The sequence below is a fragment of the Nymphalis io genome, chromosome 30 (assembly GCF_905147045.1).
Source record: "Nymphalis io chromosome 30, ilAglIoxx1.1, whole genome shotgun sequence".
In the NCBI taxonomy this organism is placed as follows: Eukaryota; Metazoa; Arthropoda; class Insecta; order Lepidoptera; family Nymphalidae; genus Nymphalis; species Nymphalis io.
The window spans coordinates 3,731,130-3,747,948 of NC_065917.1; the positions used below are offsets into that span (position 1 = coordinate 3,731,130).

At 33.4% G+C, this 16,819-nt stretch overlaps 2 protein-coding genes across 2 annotated transcripts; both read right to left on the reverse strand.

Annotated features, from left to right (window-relative positions):
* Positions 1-489: 489 nt before the first annotated feature.
* Positions 490-3,739, reverse strand: LOC126780024 (protein artemis-like). Its single transcript, XM_050504273.1, has 3 exons — positions 3,346-3,739; positions 2,317-2,770; positions 490-1,728 (listed from the first exon to the last, which is right to left on the reverse strand). The coding sequence occupies exons 1-3, from the start codon at positions 3,632-3,634 to the stop codon at positions 1,311-1,313; spliced, it is 1,161 nt and encodes a 386-aa protein (XP_050360230.1). The 5' UTR covers positions 3,635-3,739; the 3' UTR covers positions 490-1,310.
* Positions 3,740-10,574: 6,835 nt separating this feature from the next.
* On the reverse strand, positions 10,575-13,817 carry LOC126780027 (protein artemis-like). Its single transcript, XM_050504276.1, has 3 exons — positions 13,435-13,817; positions 12,406-12,859; positions 10,575-11,817 (listed from the first exon to the last, which is right to left on the reverse strand). The coding sequence occupies exons 1-3, from the start codon at positions 13,721-13,723 to the stop codon at positions 11,400-11,402; spliced, it is 1,161 nt and encodes a 386-aa protein (XP_050360233.1). The 5' UTR covers positions 13,724-13,817; the 3' UTR covers positions 10,575-11,399.
* Between the last annotated feature and the right edge of the window lie 3,002 nt (positions 13,818-16,819).

Below are 16,819 nucleotides of genomic sequence, written 5' to 3' on the forward strand. Positions count from 1 at the left end.
TAATTTTTTTAATTTTACTAATTTTACTTTTTAATTAATTATATTTTTCAACGATGTATGTATACCTAATTTGCCTTTATTTACGAGTAAAATAAGATTTATAACTTTTTTATGTTAAGGGTTATCGGACGGGCAAATAGGCCTCGGCCCGCCCATGCAGGCCTTTCTTCTCTAGGCAGATTACCAGGGTTCTAAGTACCTCCCTAGTCGCGGCGGGCGGAGAAGGAGCGCATATCGCCTCTTTCTTCTTCTCGGTCGGGACTCCAGGTCACTGCTGAGAATCTTCGACAGAAAAACATTAAGTTTTTATTGGACCTGGGGGTTTGTAACTAGGATCTCCGGCCTTATATCTAGCCACTAGACCAACGAGGCAGTCAGTTTTATACAAAATATATAAATATATATCTTCCATTTATCCAATACTAACAAAATCCTATAGATGTTGCCAGAGATATTAAAATAAATACCAAATTTTTGATAACAAATTACTTTAATATTATTTATCAAAGTTAGTACATAAGATTTTTATACCTTTTACATTTTAATGATCACACTTGAATACCATATATTTATATTATTTTAATCCTAAATCGTAGATTGTGATACTGCTAGTAATGGCAGTTACGTTAATATAAATTAAAGATATGATACTCCACAGGCACGGACAACACGTCCGTTGAGATACAAATACGTGATATATATATCACACACAAAAACACTCTCATCATATTATTTCATATAACATAGTAGAATACACATTAGATATACAATTGTACTATATCCCGAGGGCGGAAGGAGTAAAGAAAAAAAAACCTTATATTTACATATTCCATGCAATATGCTAATAGGTCTGTTATATAACACACTACATACAATTCTCGATTAATATATTTATAATATAATACTATTTATAACGCATCTTTACATAAACAAATAAATATCATTGGAGTGACTGTCTGTGATTTCGAAATAATTGTTTTACTTACTGTCTTTTTCAGTTAGTGTGGCTATTTGCGAGTTAGCAAAACAATCTTTTTTTCTATTTTCGTTTACTGCTGCTACCTTACAATTTAAATATCTTATATGTATAATTCAAATATGCATTATGTACTTTAAAATATAAACAAAAAAAATCATGGTATAATATACGACTTTAAAAAATCTCGACCAATGTTGTCATATCAAAATTTATTTGTCTTTACTCCTTCAGTTGGAATAGACTTTACGATGCTGCATATGTTGAAGAACTTGTTCATCTATATAACAAATATGTCACCTTGTTCTTAATTACAAAACAGCATCATTTTTATTTATCCAAACATCAATTTCTTCAAATCATCATCGACTCTTTTAGGTATCTTAACTCTTTTTTTGCCAATTCTACTATAATAACAGAGCTCATTTCTTTCAAGCTTTCCTGCATATTCATGAGGATAACCAATTATTCTATTCGGTGCAAAATAATCAACAAAATAATCTATCTCTCTTAAAGTACAATGAGTAGCGAAACACACGTCCAGCCGCTGCTCCTGGGTCACGCGCGAAACTGAGCATTTTCCATCTTTGTAATTCTGCCATGGCATAGGGAATACATCTACAAGTAAGTAATTATTATGACATTTCTGTACGCATGAGGTGTGTGAACTATCCTCGCTTCTGTTTCTACATAAATGTATTCTAGTAGATTCTTCGTTATTTGTCACCCCGGGCACTAATTCCTGTATTGAACTGAAAAACAAACACATCTCTTTAAGATAACATAACTTATATATTGAATATGAAGAAAAACTTGTACTATATATCTAAAACTTTTTACTCGGTGGTAGGGTTTTGTGCAAGCCACAAGTTGTGACCATCCACTCATCAGTTCATTGCATTTCGGTTTAATGAGTGAGTGAGTCAGAGTATAGCAGAGCTACAAGGGACACAACATCTTAGTTCCCAAGACACATGGTGACACAGATTCAGATTTGCATTACATTATACAAAATGTCTACAGGCAGTGGTGACCAGTTACCATCAGTTTTGCCGCTGTCTACCACACCATAACTTTTATACTCCACCACTACCAATTTTATACTCTATTCTTATCGAAGGTCTAAAGACATGGAGTCTGGAGATGGAGTGGTCTAAAGAGTGGATTTAACCACTACGTACATCCAATGTCAAAGTGGTTAAGTTTTCACTCCTACTTTAATTAGAACAGTCTATAGTCAAGACTTGACTATATATCAATTCCCATATATCTATGCAAAATTCTAAAAATTTGCTTAAAGTAACAAAATTTGAATAATTTATTTAATAATCAAAAATTACCTGTAAAAACTCCATCTTTCCGAATGCACGAATACTTTCATGTTTAATTGTTTGTATATCTCATTAAAGACAAATTCATAATCATATTTATCAGATGTCTGTATTGCAATTGCATTATTCTCATTCCAGTTCAACCAACATCTAATTTCAAATATCATTCTTTGTACACCGTTAGATCGCTTCGTGAAGTTTTCGCAATCCAAATGCTGCATGGTTGTGTCAACGTACATCGCATCCAATTTTATGGGTTTATCGTCAACATGCAGATGCTTGAAGCTTGGCAAGTCTTTACGATTGATATGGTATTCTCCGATAAACAGAATGTTATGTGTCGTTGTTGAGAATAAAAACATTGTTGATGCAGCGCTGTGACTGGCTGGTATCAATGTGACAGTGAGACACAATTCCGGTATGTCTTTTTCAGGCAAACCAGGCAAAGATATTTGTGTCGAACCTAAAATTTTGAAATAAAACAACAATTGTAACAATTCAAAAGCACTTGTTAGCTCATAAACAACTTTGTTTATAATAATTTACTGTGTAACTTCGTATTACACGTCTTGTTGGTCTAGTGGCTTATATAAGACCGCAGATATTGAGGTCCTGGGTTAAAAAGCCCTGGGCCCAATTCGGGCTACCAAGAAGTTATTGATTTTTATTGTCGAAAATTTCTCAGTAGCAACTGAGTCTAGAAGTTAGAAGTGTGTACAATTCCATGGCTCGTAAAGCTTGTATTGGCACAGAGGTAGCTCGGCACAGAGTTGTCTCATATATGCACTCTCTATTCCCTAAATCTCATATTCCGATTCGATGGCAAATACAACAAAACGGAAAAGAGTTCAAGCACAGGACCAACGGCTTTACGTGCTTCCAAAGGAATGGAAGTATACACTTCCAACTTTCGCACTCTGGTCTACGAGTAAGAATCTTCAACAAAAAACGCGTTTATCATCGGCGTTATGATAATGTACAATGTTTCGAGCAAAGATATGTTTAATGATTAAGTTTTGAATGATAACAATAACATACCCATTTTTAGAGCTCGAACGCATTTCATAATTCTCTCATCATGTTTGTCGTCATTTATAATAGCTGCTGTCAGCTCGGTCGTATATATTGTGATGTTCTTCTTCAACAAAACGTCTAATAGCTGAGCTGAATGTAGCCTTTGTATGTGGTCTGAGTTATAATGGCTCAGGAAGTAAGCTCTAGCGTTTCGACGTTCAGCTTTTTCGAAGTTATCAACATACACACCCGGGATCTCTTTAATTTTTCCATGGAAAGGACTTTTCATTAGATACTGTATGGATGACATCATTTTTAATATATAAAAGTATTTATGTATCAGTACTGGCTTTATTTTTTAGGTAATGGCTTCAGTTTCGATTTACACCCTTTTCTTTTGTTGATCGTATTCGGTATTGCCAACAGTGATAAATGATTTTAATTTGAAATTTTAACTGTCAATTTCGAACGCGACAGTATTGGTAATGAATCTTCTTCCATTAGAAGTTATTATCTATGGCGAATTGTTGTATTTTTTTTTGAAAAGCAAAATATTGCACTCCATTCGTATTAGGTGTTCTGTAAACTTAAAATAATACTTTTAACATTATTAAAATAATGATGAAAAGATGTCGAGAATTACAACGCAAACGCGAAATATTTTTTTTTAATTCATATTATCTCATTACTCAAAATAATTAAATAATCAATTTAGTTTGTGCTTGTTTGGCTATTTTTTATTTAAGAATATGTGTATGATAATATGTACTAGTTTCCTAGAAGTCATTTTAACTATTACGATTCCAATAATATAACCAAAATCAATAATAACAACAATGACATTATACATATAAAGTGAAGCAGATAATATGTAACTAGCGCGCGTAATTTGATGACTCAAACGTCCCATTTGTTCAACGGGTGATTTATGACCTATTGTTGTATATTAGAGAGGTGCTCTAAACGAATGGAGAATAAATAAATTAATATAAGTAATTAAAAAAAATATATTTTAGTTTTGTCACAATATTAAGATATTTTAAAACAGGTATTTGTTTATTAATTTGTATATAATATGAAATATAAAATATTTGCAAAGAATATAAAGTTACCTAAACTTCCGATAGAGATATTATTATAATGCAAAGTAAAGTAACGAAAAAAATATTATTTAATTTTTAAGCATTAGTATAAAACTCAAAATATAGATTACTTTTATGCATAGCAACACTCAAGTTATTATTTTGAAAATAAGACAAGAGTAAGACTTTCGTCTCTGATCTTTCGAGCTAATTGGGCCCGAGTTAAATTAATGATTTCACAACATATATTTATTAAAATTAATGCAAAAAAAACAATGTTTTATAACAATGAAATATGTCGTTCCTTACCTTATCATTAATTCATTAACCCACTCATTCATAATAGATAGCACTCTTTATTTTATTTTTTGTACTTTTGTATATGAGGTTTGTTACTTGAATAAATAAATTATTGTTATTATTATAATTTCCTCCTCACTACTTTAACTCAAGTGTTATGTCAATTCAAGGCGTAACGTAGTTTCGAAGGTGTAGAGAAATAAAAGATGCGTTAGGCTCTCAATCAAAATTGCATGTAATGTCTTAAACGAATGTACAGAGGAGAAGGAGTAAACAGGAGAAGGGGTGCGGGTACAAGATTTAAATTTAACTAATCGCGGCCGATAAAATGTATGACGTTGTGTTTGGTTAAGTTGGAGTTTGAGAGATGTCGCTACCCGTCCTTAATTGGATAGGAAGTATGAACATTTACTAATATTATAAATGCGAAAGTGTTACGAAACAATAAAATTTGTTATAAAGTTTTAAAATTAAATTTTATACAATTACAAAATAAATCAATTATTGTCTTTTATGTCAAAAATACTTCGGTCTATGGCTGCATTTTATAAGACGACGGTCATATGAAGCGAACGTGTAGTACTGGTATTTTTGTATATATATTGGAGTTTCTTCGGATTCTTATCAAGAAGTCTGTCTCGAATTAAATTCGGATTATATATTTAGACGATGGTCTGCAAAAAGGTTTTTATTTAGACAAACTGAAATTAATCTTGGCTGTTTAAAGCAAAATCATAGCTCATGTTAATACGAGGCATGCCTTTTAAGTTTTGTCATTTGAAGAAAAAAACACAACTAGAACCTTATAGTACTTTTTATTGTTTTTAAAGGTATTCACCACGTAGCTTAATACACTTTTCCATTCGCTCAAATCAGTTATTATAACATTTATTCCACTCTAAAGTGGTGGTGTTCAAAATGGCTGACTTGAAAGCGTCGACTGCTTCTTCACCGGACTGGAACCTTTGATCAGAAGACTTTTCTTAAATTTAGGAATGTAAAGAAATCGTTAGGGCTTGGTTCAGGACTGTATGGAGGATGGTCAAGAATTTCTACTTTTTCTTGCTTCAAATACTCAATCGTTTGACGAGCGCTGTGTGAGCTTGCGTTGTCGTGGTGCAGGATGATGCGTCGCTTTGAGTTAGATCTTCGAAGTTCGGCGATGACTTGTAGTAAACAAACTGTGGTATACCACTCTGCGTTAACCGTTCTACGATCTTCAAGTGCAATAGTCGCAACGTGGCCGGTTTTTCCAACGGACGTGGCCACCATCTTCTTTGAAGTGCTTCGAGAACGAACAACTTTAGTCGGCTTTGGCTTCCAAGATTTGCCACCACTGATGATGTCGTAGAAGTGATTTGACTCTCCTCGGTTGAACCTTTGCAGAGTTTTCTTACACCATCTGACGCGGGCCGCCTTGTAATCGTTGGAAAGCAGATGCGGTATCCAACGGCAAACTAGCTTTCTCACACCAAGTGCTTCATGCAAGATCTTCTGAATAGTTGTCCCTGAGATGCCTAATAGAGCCTCTATCTCTCGATACGACACATGACGATCTTCGAGAATTAGTCGTCTCACGACAATGATGTTATCTTTAGTGAAGGCGGATTTTGGGCGTCCTTCGCGAGATTTGTCACTAACACTAGTATGTCCACGCTGGAATTCTAAATACCAGCGTTCGACAGTCCGCAGACATGGGACTTCATCACTGAACACAAATGTTAACTCTTCAAAACACTGAAGCCGTGTCAGGCCTCTTCTAAAGTTGTAGAAAATTATAGCACGGACATTTTCCTTAAAAAGATTCATTTTCGTAAGTAACCTGAGAGATTCCAATCGAAGCTGTGACTAAACAATAGCATTAACCCGATACTTTCAACTGTTTTGAGATTCAAAATTTAAACACATTCGAATATAGAACAGTTACAAATTCAAACTTGCCGGGAAATAGGGAAGCGACAGAACTAAAAAGGCATACATTGTAGCGTCAATAGTACAAAGCTTCACGGGCCGCCTAGCGATGTAAAAGTCGCAGGTTCGATCTGACCCCTCGAGCTTCTGTTTTAATAGGAATATTAGTAAGTACCTAAAAAAGAGTATTGCTAGATTGTATCCTTATTATTTCGAATAGATAGGAGCGATTGGTAATCATATAAATAATAAAACTCGACTTGCTGCAATGAATTACAGCTTCGTCTTATAAAATGTCCTCCTGACATTAGGGAGTTAGGGAATAGAGAATGCACCTGTGTTTGTGCACTATAATATCTCCTGCGCAGTTGGCTAATCTCTCTGGAGACTGGCCGCCGTGGCCGAAATCGTCTTGAAGAAGTTATTATTATTATTAATTTTACTATAACACCTTCCGAATGGTGCACTTCAAATGGAAAAGTGCCTAGAGGCCTCGCGTCACTAAATCGATGCCTGACTTTAAGTGCTTTTCAAACTTGTGGCAGCAACTGATTATTTATTTACAGAAAAACTCATTTGTGTTTTATGAGTCGGTCCCGGGTTTTGAAAGCCTTTTAATCCGTAATTGGCAAGCCAATGATGACAATTCTATTATATAACGAAAACGAATCGTTTCTTGATTATAAAACTTGCAATGTTTGTTAGTTTTTCAAAGTCAAATCTGGCATACTGAGGCAAACCACTTGCTCTTCAGTTTCGACTAAGATGCATTTTTATGATAAGCCAAGATGGCTCCAAACATGAAAAAAAACTAAACATAAAATTCGGATCAGACACCTTCTCAACAAAAATACCTTAAAAGCTTGAAAGATGAGTTGTCGCGTCACGTCACGAAAATAATGGTAAGACCGATCTTACAATAAAATATATCAACGAGACACCTATCATAGTAAAAATTACTCCAAAAAACTCCAATCAGTAAATACAAATCCAGAAATCGCTGTAAGTAGCATTACCTATCAAGTCACCAACGATTACCAAGACCTAAAAATCAACAAGCCACACCTTACATTCTCAATGCAAGGAGCATACGTAAGAAAGGAAGATTTGATAACTCAAATGTATTTTACAATCAATACCACATACTACTCACGTCATTTTAATAACAGAAACTTGGATCAAATCCGAAAAACAAGTGCTTGAATTACAATTAACTTATTATTCACGTTACTATAATTATAGGAACGATTTGGATGGAGGTCGAGTCTCTATATATATATATATATATATATATATATATATATATATATATATACATAATAATTTGAAACACAGTTTATCTGAATCTACATACTTAGGAGGTAATAACTATCTATGGGTACGGCTGGAAAGATATGCAGTTGAAGTAGGAGCTGTCTACAACGGTACGGTAACACTAACTTCAGACTTTATCGATGTTTATTTCTGTCGCAACTGCGACAGAAAAAAAGTTAACTAAAGAAAAGATGACTACACAGTACAAACAAAAAATACGCTACCAGAGTATCCGATACCAAAAAAAATCAATTATTGATCATGTTAGTACCAATTTAATTAATGATAAATTTCATATGGCTATACTGGATTTTTCTATGTCCGATCATAGGCAGATTCACCTAGAAATTAAAAAAAATAAACCACCTCAAAACATTCTTTCTCAATATAATGCCATAGACTATAATATACTTTATACTACAATCAAATAAAGTAGGACACGAGGAATTGGGAAGTGATTATTCACGTTTGGAAGCGAAAATAAAGTTTATCACAGAACAAAAAAAAAATAACGAAGGTTAAAGTTCTGAACCCACCCAAAAAAGATTGGATTAACAAAAATGTAATCAATGAAATTAGTAACAAAAATATCCTATTTTCACAAATCCAAAAAAAAAAACAAATAATAACACGTTGAAGGAAGAGTTTGTTTAAATGAAAGATCATGTAGCTAGACTAATTGCAGACACAAAAGAATCTTACTATTGCAAAGAATTTAACAGATGTTCGAAAAAACTAGAAAGGATGTGGAAGTTAGTAAACACTAGTAAATCACAAAATTACAAAAAGTTGTGCTCCTCCAAAAATCTTATTAAGCTCAACATTAATTACTGAGCCTCACGAAATATGTAATGCATTTAATGATTACTTCTCCACAATAGGGCCCCTCTTAGCACAAAAAATACCAAAAATATTCCATGAAAATATTAGCAATGCCTTAACAAACATCCATGAAACTAATTCTAAATTATCTATTTTTGATTTAACGACTAATAACGAAATTATTGTAGTGTCGGGGCAGATGGGACAAGCACTAAGATTTGACTGAATGTTTCAATACATTATTTATGAACGGAGTATTTACTGACACAATGAAAATTGCAAAGGTCAAAAACTCCAACTACCTATTTACAAATCGGGACAAAAATGTGATCCAGGAAATTATCGGCCAATTTCTGTTTTACTTGTTAGCAACCATTGATCTTATCACAAAAATCAAACAAAATAAAAATAAAGATAATAAAAACATAGCGTTAGGAATGTTTATTGACTTGAAGAAAGCTTTTGATACTGCCAGTCAAAATTAACCTTAAAAAAAAACTAGAAAGTATAGGGATCACTGGTAATGCCTTAAAAATATTTGAATCTTATTTAACAAACAGAACACAAGTAGTCCGAATAGAAAAATTCCCAAGTGATGCTTTACCTATTACATGTGGTGTACCACAAGGATACACATAGGAAGGAAGGACCTTTGCTCTCTTTGACGTATATTAATACATAGATAAAATAGGATTCGGTTTTTTTTTTTTTTAATTTTTTTAAAATTGACAATATACCATTGGAACAAAAAATACAGAAAAATACGTAGGCCTGCGAATAGACAACAATATACCTGCTATAAAATATAAGCTTACTTATAATGCTTTCATACTGAATGCATTATAAGTAAGCTTTCATTACTACTTGGCTCTTTCCTAAATATGATGCGCTGTATCTCGCGTCGGTTACGACACATTATTATCTATAACGTCCTGGTTAAACCAAATATTTCGTACTTAATTTAAGTATGGGGCAGTGCTGTCAAAACAAAATTAGCTGACGTCCAAGCTGCATAAAACAAAATCAAAATTATCAAAATGCTCTTCGATTACCCATATTTTACTCCAACCATTAAAATCTATACCGAAACCAAAATAATGAATATTCGACATTTATATATTTATAATATTTGCATCTTTATCAAAAAAACCTTTGAAAAAAGTGTCGTACCAAACTAACTTTTACTAAAATAAAACAACAGTCTAAACGCAGCACGCGTCGAGCGAGTCTCATTGTCCTACCAAAGATAAAAACGAACTATAGCAAAAAAATTATCACAAATTATAATTTGAACGGATCATTTAATTATGTAATTGTAATTATGTAATAATACGATTGATAATTTTTTTAATTTTACTAATTTTACTTTTTAATTAATTATATTTTTCAACGATGTATGTATACCTAATTTGCCTTTATTTACGAGTAAAATAAGATTTATAACTTTTTTATGTTAAGGGTTATCGGACGGGCAAATAGGCCTCGGCCCGCCCATGCAGGCCTTTCTTCTCTAGGCAGATTACCAGGGTTCTAAGTACCTCCCTAGTCGCGGCGGGCGGAGAAGGAGCGCATATCGCCTCTTTCTTCTTCTCGGTCGGGACTCCAGGTCACTGCTGAGAATCTTCGACAGAAAAACATTAAGTTTTTATTGGACCTGGGGGTTTGTAACTAGGATCTCCGGCCTTATATCTAGCCACTAGACCAACGAGGCAGTCAGTTTTATACAAAATATATAAATATATATCTTCCATTTATCCAATACTAACAAAATCCTATAGATGTTGCCAGAGATATTAAAATAAATACCAAATTTTTGATAACAAATTACTTTAATATTATTTATCAAAGTTAGTACATAAGATTTTTATACCTTTTACATTTTAATGATCACACTTGAATACCATATATTTATATTATTTTAATCCTAAATCGTAGATTGTGATACTGCTAGTAATGGCAGTTACGTTAATATAAATTAAAGATATGATACTCCACAGGCACGGACAACACGTCCGTTGAGATACAAATACGTGATATATATATCACACACAAAAACACTCTCATCATATTATTTCATATAACATAGTAGAATACACATTAGATATACAATTGTACTATATCCCGAGGGCGGAAGGAGTAAAGAAAAAAAAACCTTATATTTACATATTCCATGCAATATGCTAATAGGTCTGTTATATAACACACTACATACAATTCTCGATTAATATATTTATAATATAATACTATTTATAACGCATCTTTACATAAACAAATAAATATCATTGGAGTGACTGTCTGTGATTTCGAAATAATTGTTTTACTTACTGTCTTTTTCAGTTAGTGTGGCTATTTGCGAGTTAGCAAAACAATCTTTTTTTCTATTTTCGTTTACTGCTGCTACCTTACAATTTAAATATCTTATATGTATAATTCAAATATGCATTATGTACTTTAAAATATAAACAAAAAAAATCATGGTATAATATACGACTTTAAAAAATCTCGACCAATGTTGTCATATCAAAATTTATTTGTCTTTACTCCTTCAGTTGGAATAGACTTTACGATGCTGCATATGTTGAAGAACTTGTTCATCTATATAACAAATATGTCACCTTGTTCTTAATTACAAAACAGCATCATTTTTATTTATCCAAACATCAATTTCTTCAAATCATCATCGACTCTTTTAGGTATCTTAACTCTTTTTTTGCCAATTCTACTATAATAACAGAGCTCATTTCTTTCAAGCTTTCCTGCATATTCATGAGGATAACCAATTATTCTATTCGGTGCAAAATAATCAACAAAATAATCTATCTCTCTTAAAGTACAATGAGTAGCGAAACACACGTCCAGCCGCTGCTCCTGGGTCACGCGCGAAACTGAGCATTTTCCATCTTTGTAATTCTGCCATGGCATAGGGAATACATCTACAAGTAAGTAATTATTATGACATTTCTGTACGCATGAGGTGTGTGAACTATCCTCGCTTCTGTTTCTACATAAATGTATTCTAGTAGATTCTTCGTTATTTGTCACCCCGGGCACTAATTCCTGTATTGAACTGAAAAACAAACACATCTCTTTAAGATAACATAACTTATATATTGAATATGAAGAAAAACTTGTACTATATATCTAAAACTTTTTACTCGGTGGTAGGGTTTTGTGCAAGCCACAAGTTGTGACCATCCACTCATCAGTTCATTGCATTTCGGTTTAATGAGTGAGTGAGTCAGAGTATAGCAGAGCTACAAGGGACACAACATCTTAGTTCCCAAGACACATGGTGACACAGATTCAGATTTGCATTACATTATACAAAATGTCTACAGGCAGTGGTGACCAGTTACCATCAGTTTTGCCGCTGTCTACCACACCATAACTTTTATACTCCACCACTACCAATTTTATACTCTATTCTTATCGAAGGTCTAAAGACATGGAGTCTGGAGATGGAGTGGTCTAAAGAGTGGATTTAACCACTACGTACATCCAATGTCAAAGTGGTTAAGTTTTCACTCCTACTTTAATTAGAACAGTCTATAGTCAAGACTTGACTATATATCAATTCCCATATATCTATGCAAAATTCTAAAAATTTGCTTAAAGTAACAAAATTTGAATAATTTATTTAATAATCAAAAATTACCTGTAAAAACTCCATCTTTCCGAATGCACGAATACTTTCATGTTTAATTGTTTGTATATCTCATTAAAGACAAATTCATAATCATATTTATCAGATGTCTGTATTGCAATTGCATTATTCTCATTCCAGTTCAACCAACATCTAATTTCAAATATCATTCTTTGTACACCGTTAGATCGCTTCGTGAAGTTTTCGCAATCCAAATGCTGCATGGTTGTGTCAACGTACATCGCATCCAATTTTATGGGTTTATCGTCAACATGCAGATGCTTGAAGCTTGGCAAGTCTTTACGATTGATATGGTATTCTCCGATAAACAGAATGTTATGTGTCGTTGTTGAGAATAAAAACATTGTTGATGCAGCGCTGTGACTGGCTGGTATCAATGTGACAGTGAGACACAATTCCGGTATGTCTTTTTCAGGCAAACCAGGCAAAGATATTTGTGTCGAACCTAAAATTTTGAAATAAAACAACAATTGTAACAATTCAAAAGCACTTGTTAGCTCATAAACAACTTTGTTTATAATAATTTACTGTGTAACTTCGTATTACACGTCTTGTTGGTCTAGTGGCTTATATAAGACCGCAGATATTGAGGTCCTGGGTTAAAAAGCCCTGGGCCCAATTCGGGCTACCAAGAAGTTATTGATTTTTATTGTCGAAAATTTCTCAGTAGCAACTGAGTCTAGAAGTTAGAAGTGTGTACAATTCCATGGCTCGTAAAGCTTGTATTGGCACAGAGGTAGCTCGGCACAGAGTTGTCTCATATATGCACTCTCTATTCCCTAAATCTCATATTCCGATTCGATGGCAAATACAACAAAACGGAAAAGAGTTCAAGCACAGGACCAACGGCTTTACGTGCTTCCAAAGGAATGGAAGTATACACTTCCAACTTTCGCACTCTGGTCTACGAGTAAGAATCTTCAACAAAAAACGCGTTTATCATCGGCGTTATGATAATGTACAATGTTTCGAGCAAAGATATGTTTAATGATTAAGTTTTGAATGATAACAATAACATACCCATTTTTAGAGCTCGAACGCATTTCATAATTCTCTCATCATGTTTGTCGTCATTTATAATAGCTGCTGTCAGCTCGGTCGTATATATTGTGATGTTCTTCTTCAACAAAACGTCTAATAGCTGAGCTGAATGTAGCCTTTGTATGTGGTCTGAGTTATAATGGCTCAGGAAGTAAGCTCTAGCGTTTCGACGTTCAGCTTTTTCGAAGTTATCAACATACACACCCGGGATCTCTTTAATTTTTCCATGGAAAGGACTTTTCATTAGATACTGTATGGATGACATCATTTTTAATATATAAAAGTATTTATGTATCAGTACTGGCTTTATTTTTTAGGTAATGGCTTCAGTTTCGATTTACACCCTTTTCTTTTGTTGATCGTATTCGGTATTGCCAACAGTGATAAATGATTTTAATTTGAAATTTTAACTGTCAATTTCGAACGCGACAGTATTGGTAATGAATCTTCTTCCATTAGAAGTTATTATCTATGGCGAATTGTTGTATTTTTTTTTGAAAAGCAAAATATTGCACTCCATTCGTATTAGGTGTTCTGTAAACTTAAAATAATACTTTTAACATTATTAAAATAATGATGAAAAGATGTCGAGAATTACAACGCAAACGCGAAATATTTTTTTTTAATTCATATTATCTCATTACTCAAAATAATTAAATAATCAATTTAGTTTGTGCTTGTTTGGCTATTTTTTATTTAAGAATATGTGTATGATAATATGTACTAGTTTCCTAGAAGTCATTTTAACTATTACGATTCCAATAATATAACCAAAATCAATAATAACAACAATGACATTATACATATAAAGTGAAGCAGATAATATGTAACTAGCGCGCGTAATTTGATGACTCAAACGTCCCATTTGTTCAACGGGTGATTTATGACCTATTGTTGTATATTAGAGAGGTGCTCTAAACGAATGGAGAATAAATAAATTAATATAAGTAATTAAAAAAAATATATTTTAGTTTTGTCACAATATTAAGATATTTTAAAACAGGTATTTGTTTATTAATTTGTATATAATATGAAATATAAAATATTTGCAAAGAATATAAAGTTACCTAAACTTCCGATAGAGATATTATTATAATGCAAAGTAAAGTAACGAAAAAAATATTATTTAATTTTTAAGCATTAGTATAAAACTCAAAATATAGATTACTTTTATGCATAGCAACACTCAAGTTATTATTTTGAAAATAAGACAAGAGTAAGACTTTCGTCTCTGATCTTTCGAGCTAATTGGGCCCGAGTTAAATTAATGATTTCACAACATATACTTATTAAAATTAATGCAAAAAAAACAATGTTTTATAACAATGAAATATGTCGTTCCTTACCTTATCATTAATTCATTAACCCACTCATTCATAATAGATAGTAGTCTTTATTTTATTTTTTGTACTTTTGTATATGAGGTTTGTTACTTGAATAAATAAATTATTGTTATTATTATAATTTCCTCCTCACTACTTTAACTCAAGTGTTATGTCAATTCAAGGCGTAACGTAGTTTCGAAGGTGTAGAGAAATAAAAGATGCGTTAGGCTCTCAATCAAAATTGCATGTAATGTCTTAAACGAATGTACAGAGGAGAAGGAGTAAACAGGAGAAGGGGTGCGGGTACAAGATTTAAATTTAACTAATCGCGGCCGATAAAATGTATGACGTTGTGTTTGGTTAAGTTGGAGTTTGAGAGATGTCGCTACCCGTCCTTAATTGGATAGGAAGTATGAACATTTACTAATATTATAAATGCGAAAGTGTTACGAAACAATAAAATTTGTTATAAAGTTTTAAAATTAAATTTTATACAATTACAAAATAAATCAATTATTGTCTTTTATGTCAAAAATACTTCGGTCTATGGCTGCATTTTATAAGACGACGGTCATATGAAGCGAACGTGTAGTACTGGTATTTTTGTATATATATTGGAGTTTCTTCGGATTCTTATCAAGAAGTCTGTCTCGAATTAAATTCGGATTATATATTTAGACGATGGTCTGCAAAAAGGTTTTTATTTAGACAAACTGAAATTAATCTTGGCTGTTTAAAGCAAAATCATAGCTCATGTTAATACGAGGCATGCCTTTTAAGTTTTGTCATTTGAAGAAAAAAACACAACTAGAACCTTATAGTACTTTTTATTGTTTTTAAAGGTATTCACCACGTAGCTTAATACACTTTTCCATTCGCTCAAATCAGTTATTATAACATTTATTCCACTCTAAAGTGGTGGTGTTCAAAATGGCTGACTTGAAAGCGTCGACTGCTTCTTCACCGGACTGGAACCTTTGATCAGAAGACTTTTCTTAAATTTAGGAATGTAAAGAAATCGTTAGGGCTTGGTTCAGGACTGTATGGAGGATGGTCAAGAATTTCTACTTTTTCTTGCTTCAAATACTCAATCGTTTGACGAGCGCTGTGTGAGCTTGCGTTGTCGTGGTGCAGGATGATGCGTCGCTTTGAGTTAGATCTTCGAAGTTCGGCGATGACTTGTAGTAAACAAACTGTGGTATACCACTCTGCGTTAACCGTTCTACGATCTTCAAGTGCAATAGTCGCAACGTGGCCGGTTTTTCCAACGGACGTGGCCACCATCTTCTTTGAAGTGCTTCGAGAACGAACAACTTTAGTCGGCTTTGGCTTCCAAGATTTGCCACCACTGATGATGTCGTAGAAGTGATTTGACTCTCCTCGGTTGAACCTTTGCAGAGTTTTCTTACACCATCTGACGCGGGCCGCCTTGTAATCGTTGGAAAGCAGATGCGGTATCCAACGGCAAACTAGCTTTCTCACACCAAGTGCTTCATGCAAGATCTTCTGAATAGTTGTCCCTGAGATGCCTAATAGAGCCTCTATCTCTCGATACGACACATGACGATCTTCGAGAATTAGTCGTCTCACGACAATGATGTTATCTTTAGTGAAGGCGGATTTTGGGCGTCCTTCGCGAGATTTGTCACTAACACTAGTATGTCCACGCTGGAATTCTAAATACCAGCGTTCGACAGTCCGCAGACATGGGACTTCATCACTGAACACAAATGTTAACTCTTCAAAACACTGAAGCCGTGTCAGGCCTCTTCTAAAGTTGTAGAAAATTATAGCACGAACATTTTCCTTAAAAAGATTCATTTTCGTAAGTAACCTGAGAGATTCCAATCGAAGCTGTGACTAAACAATAGCATTAACCCGATACTTTCAACTGTTTTGAGATTCAAAATTTAAACACATTCGAATATAGAACAGTTACAAATTCAAACTTGCCGGGAAATAGGGAAGCGACAGAACTAAAAAGGCATACATTGTAGCGTCAATAGTACAAAGCTTCACGGGCCGCCTAGCGATGTAAA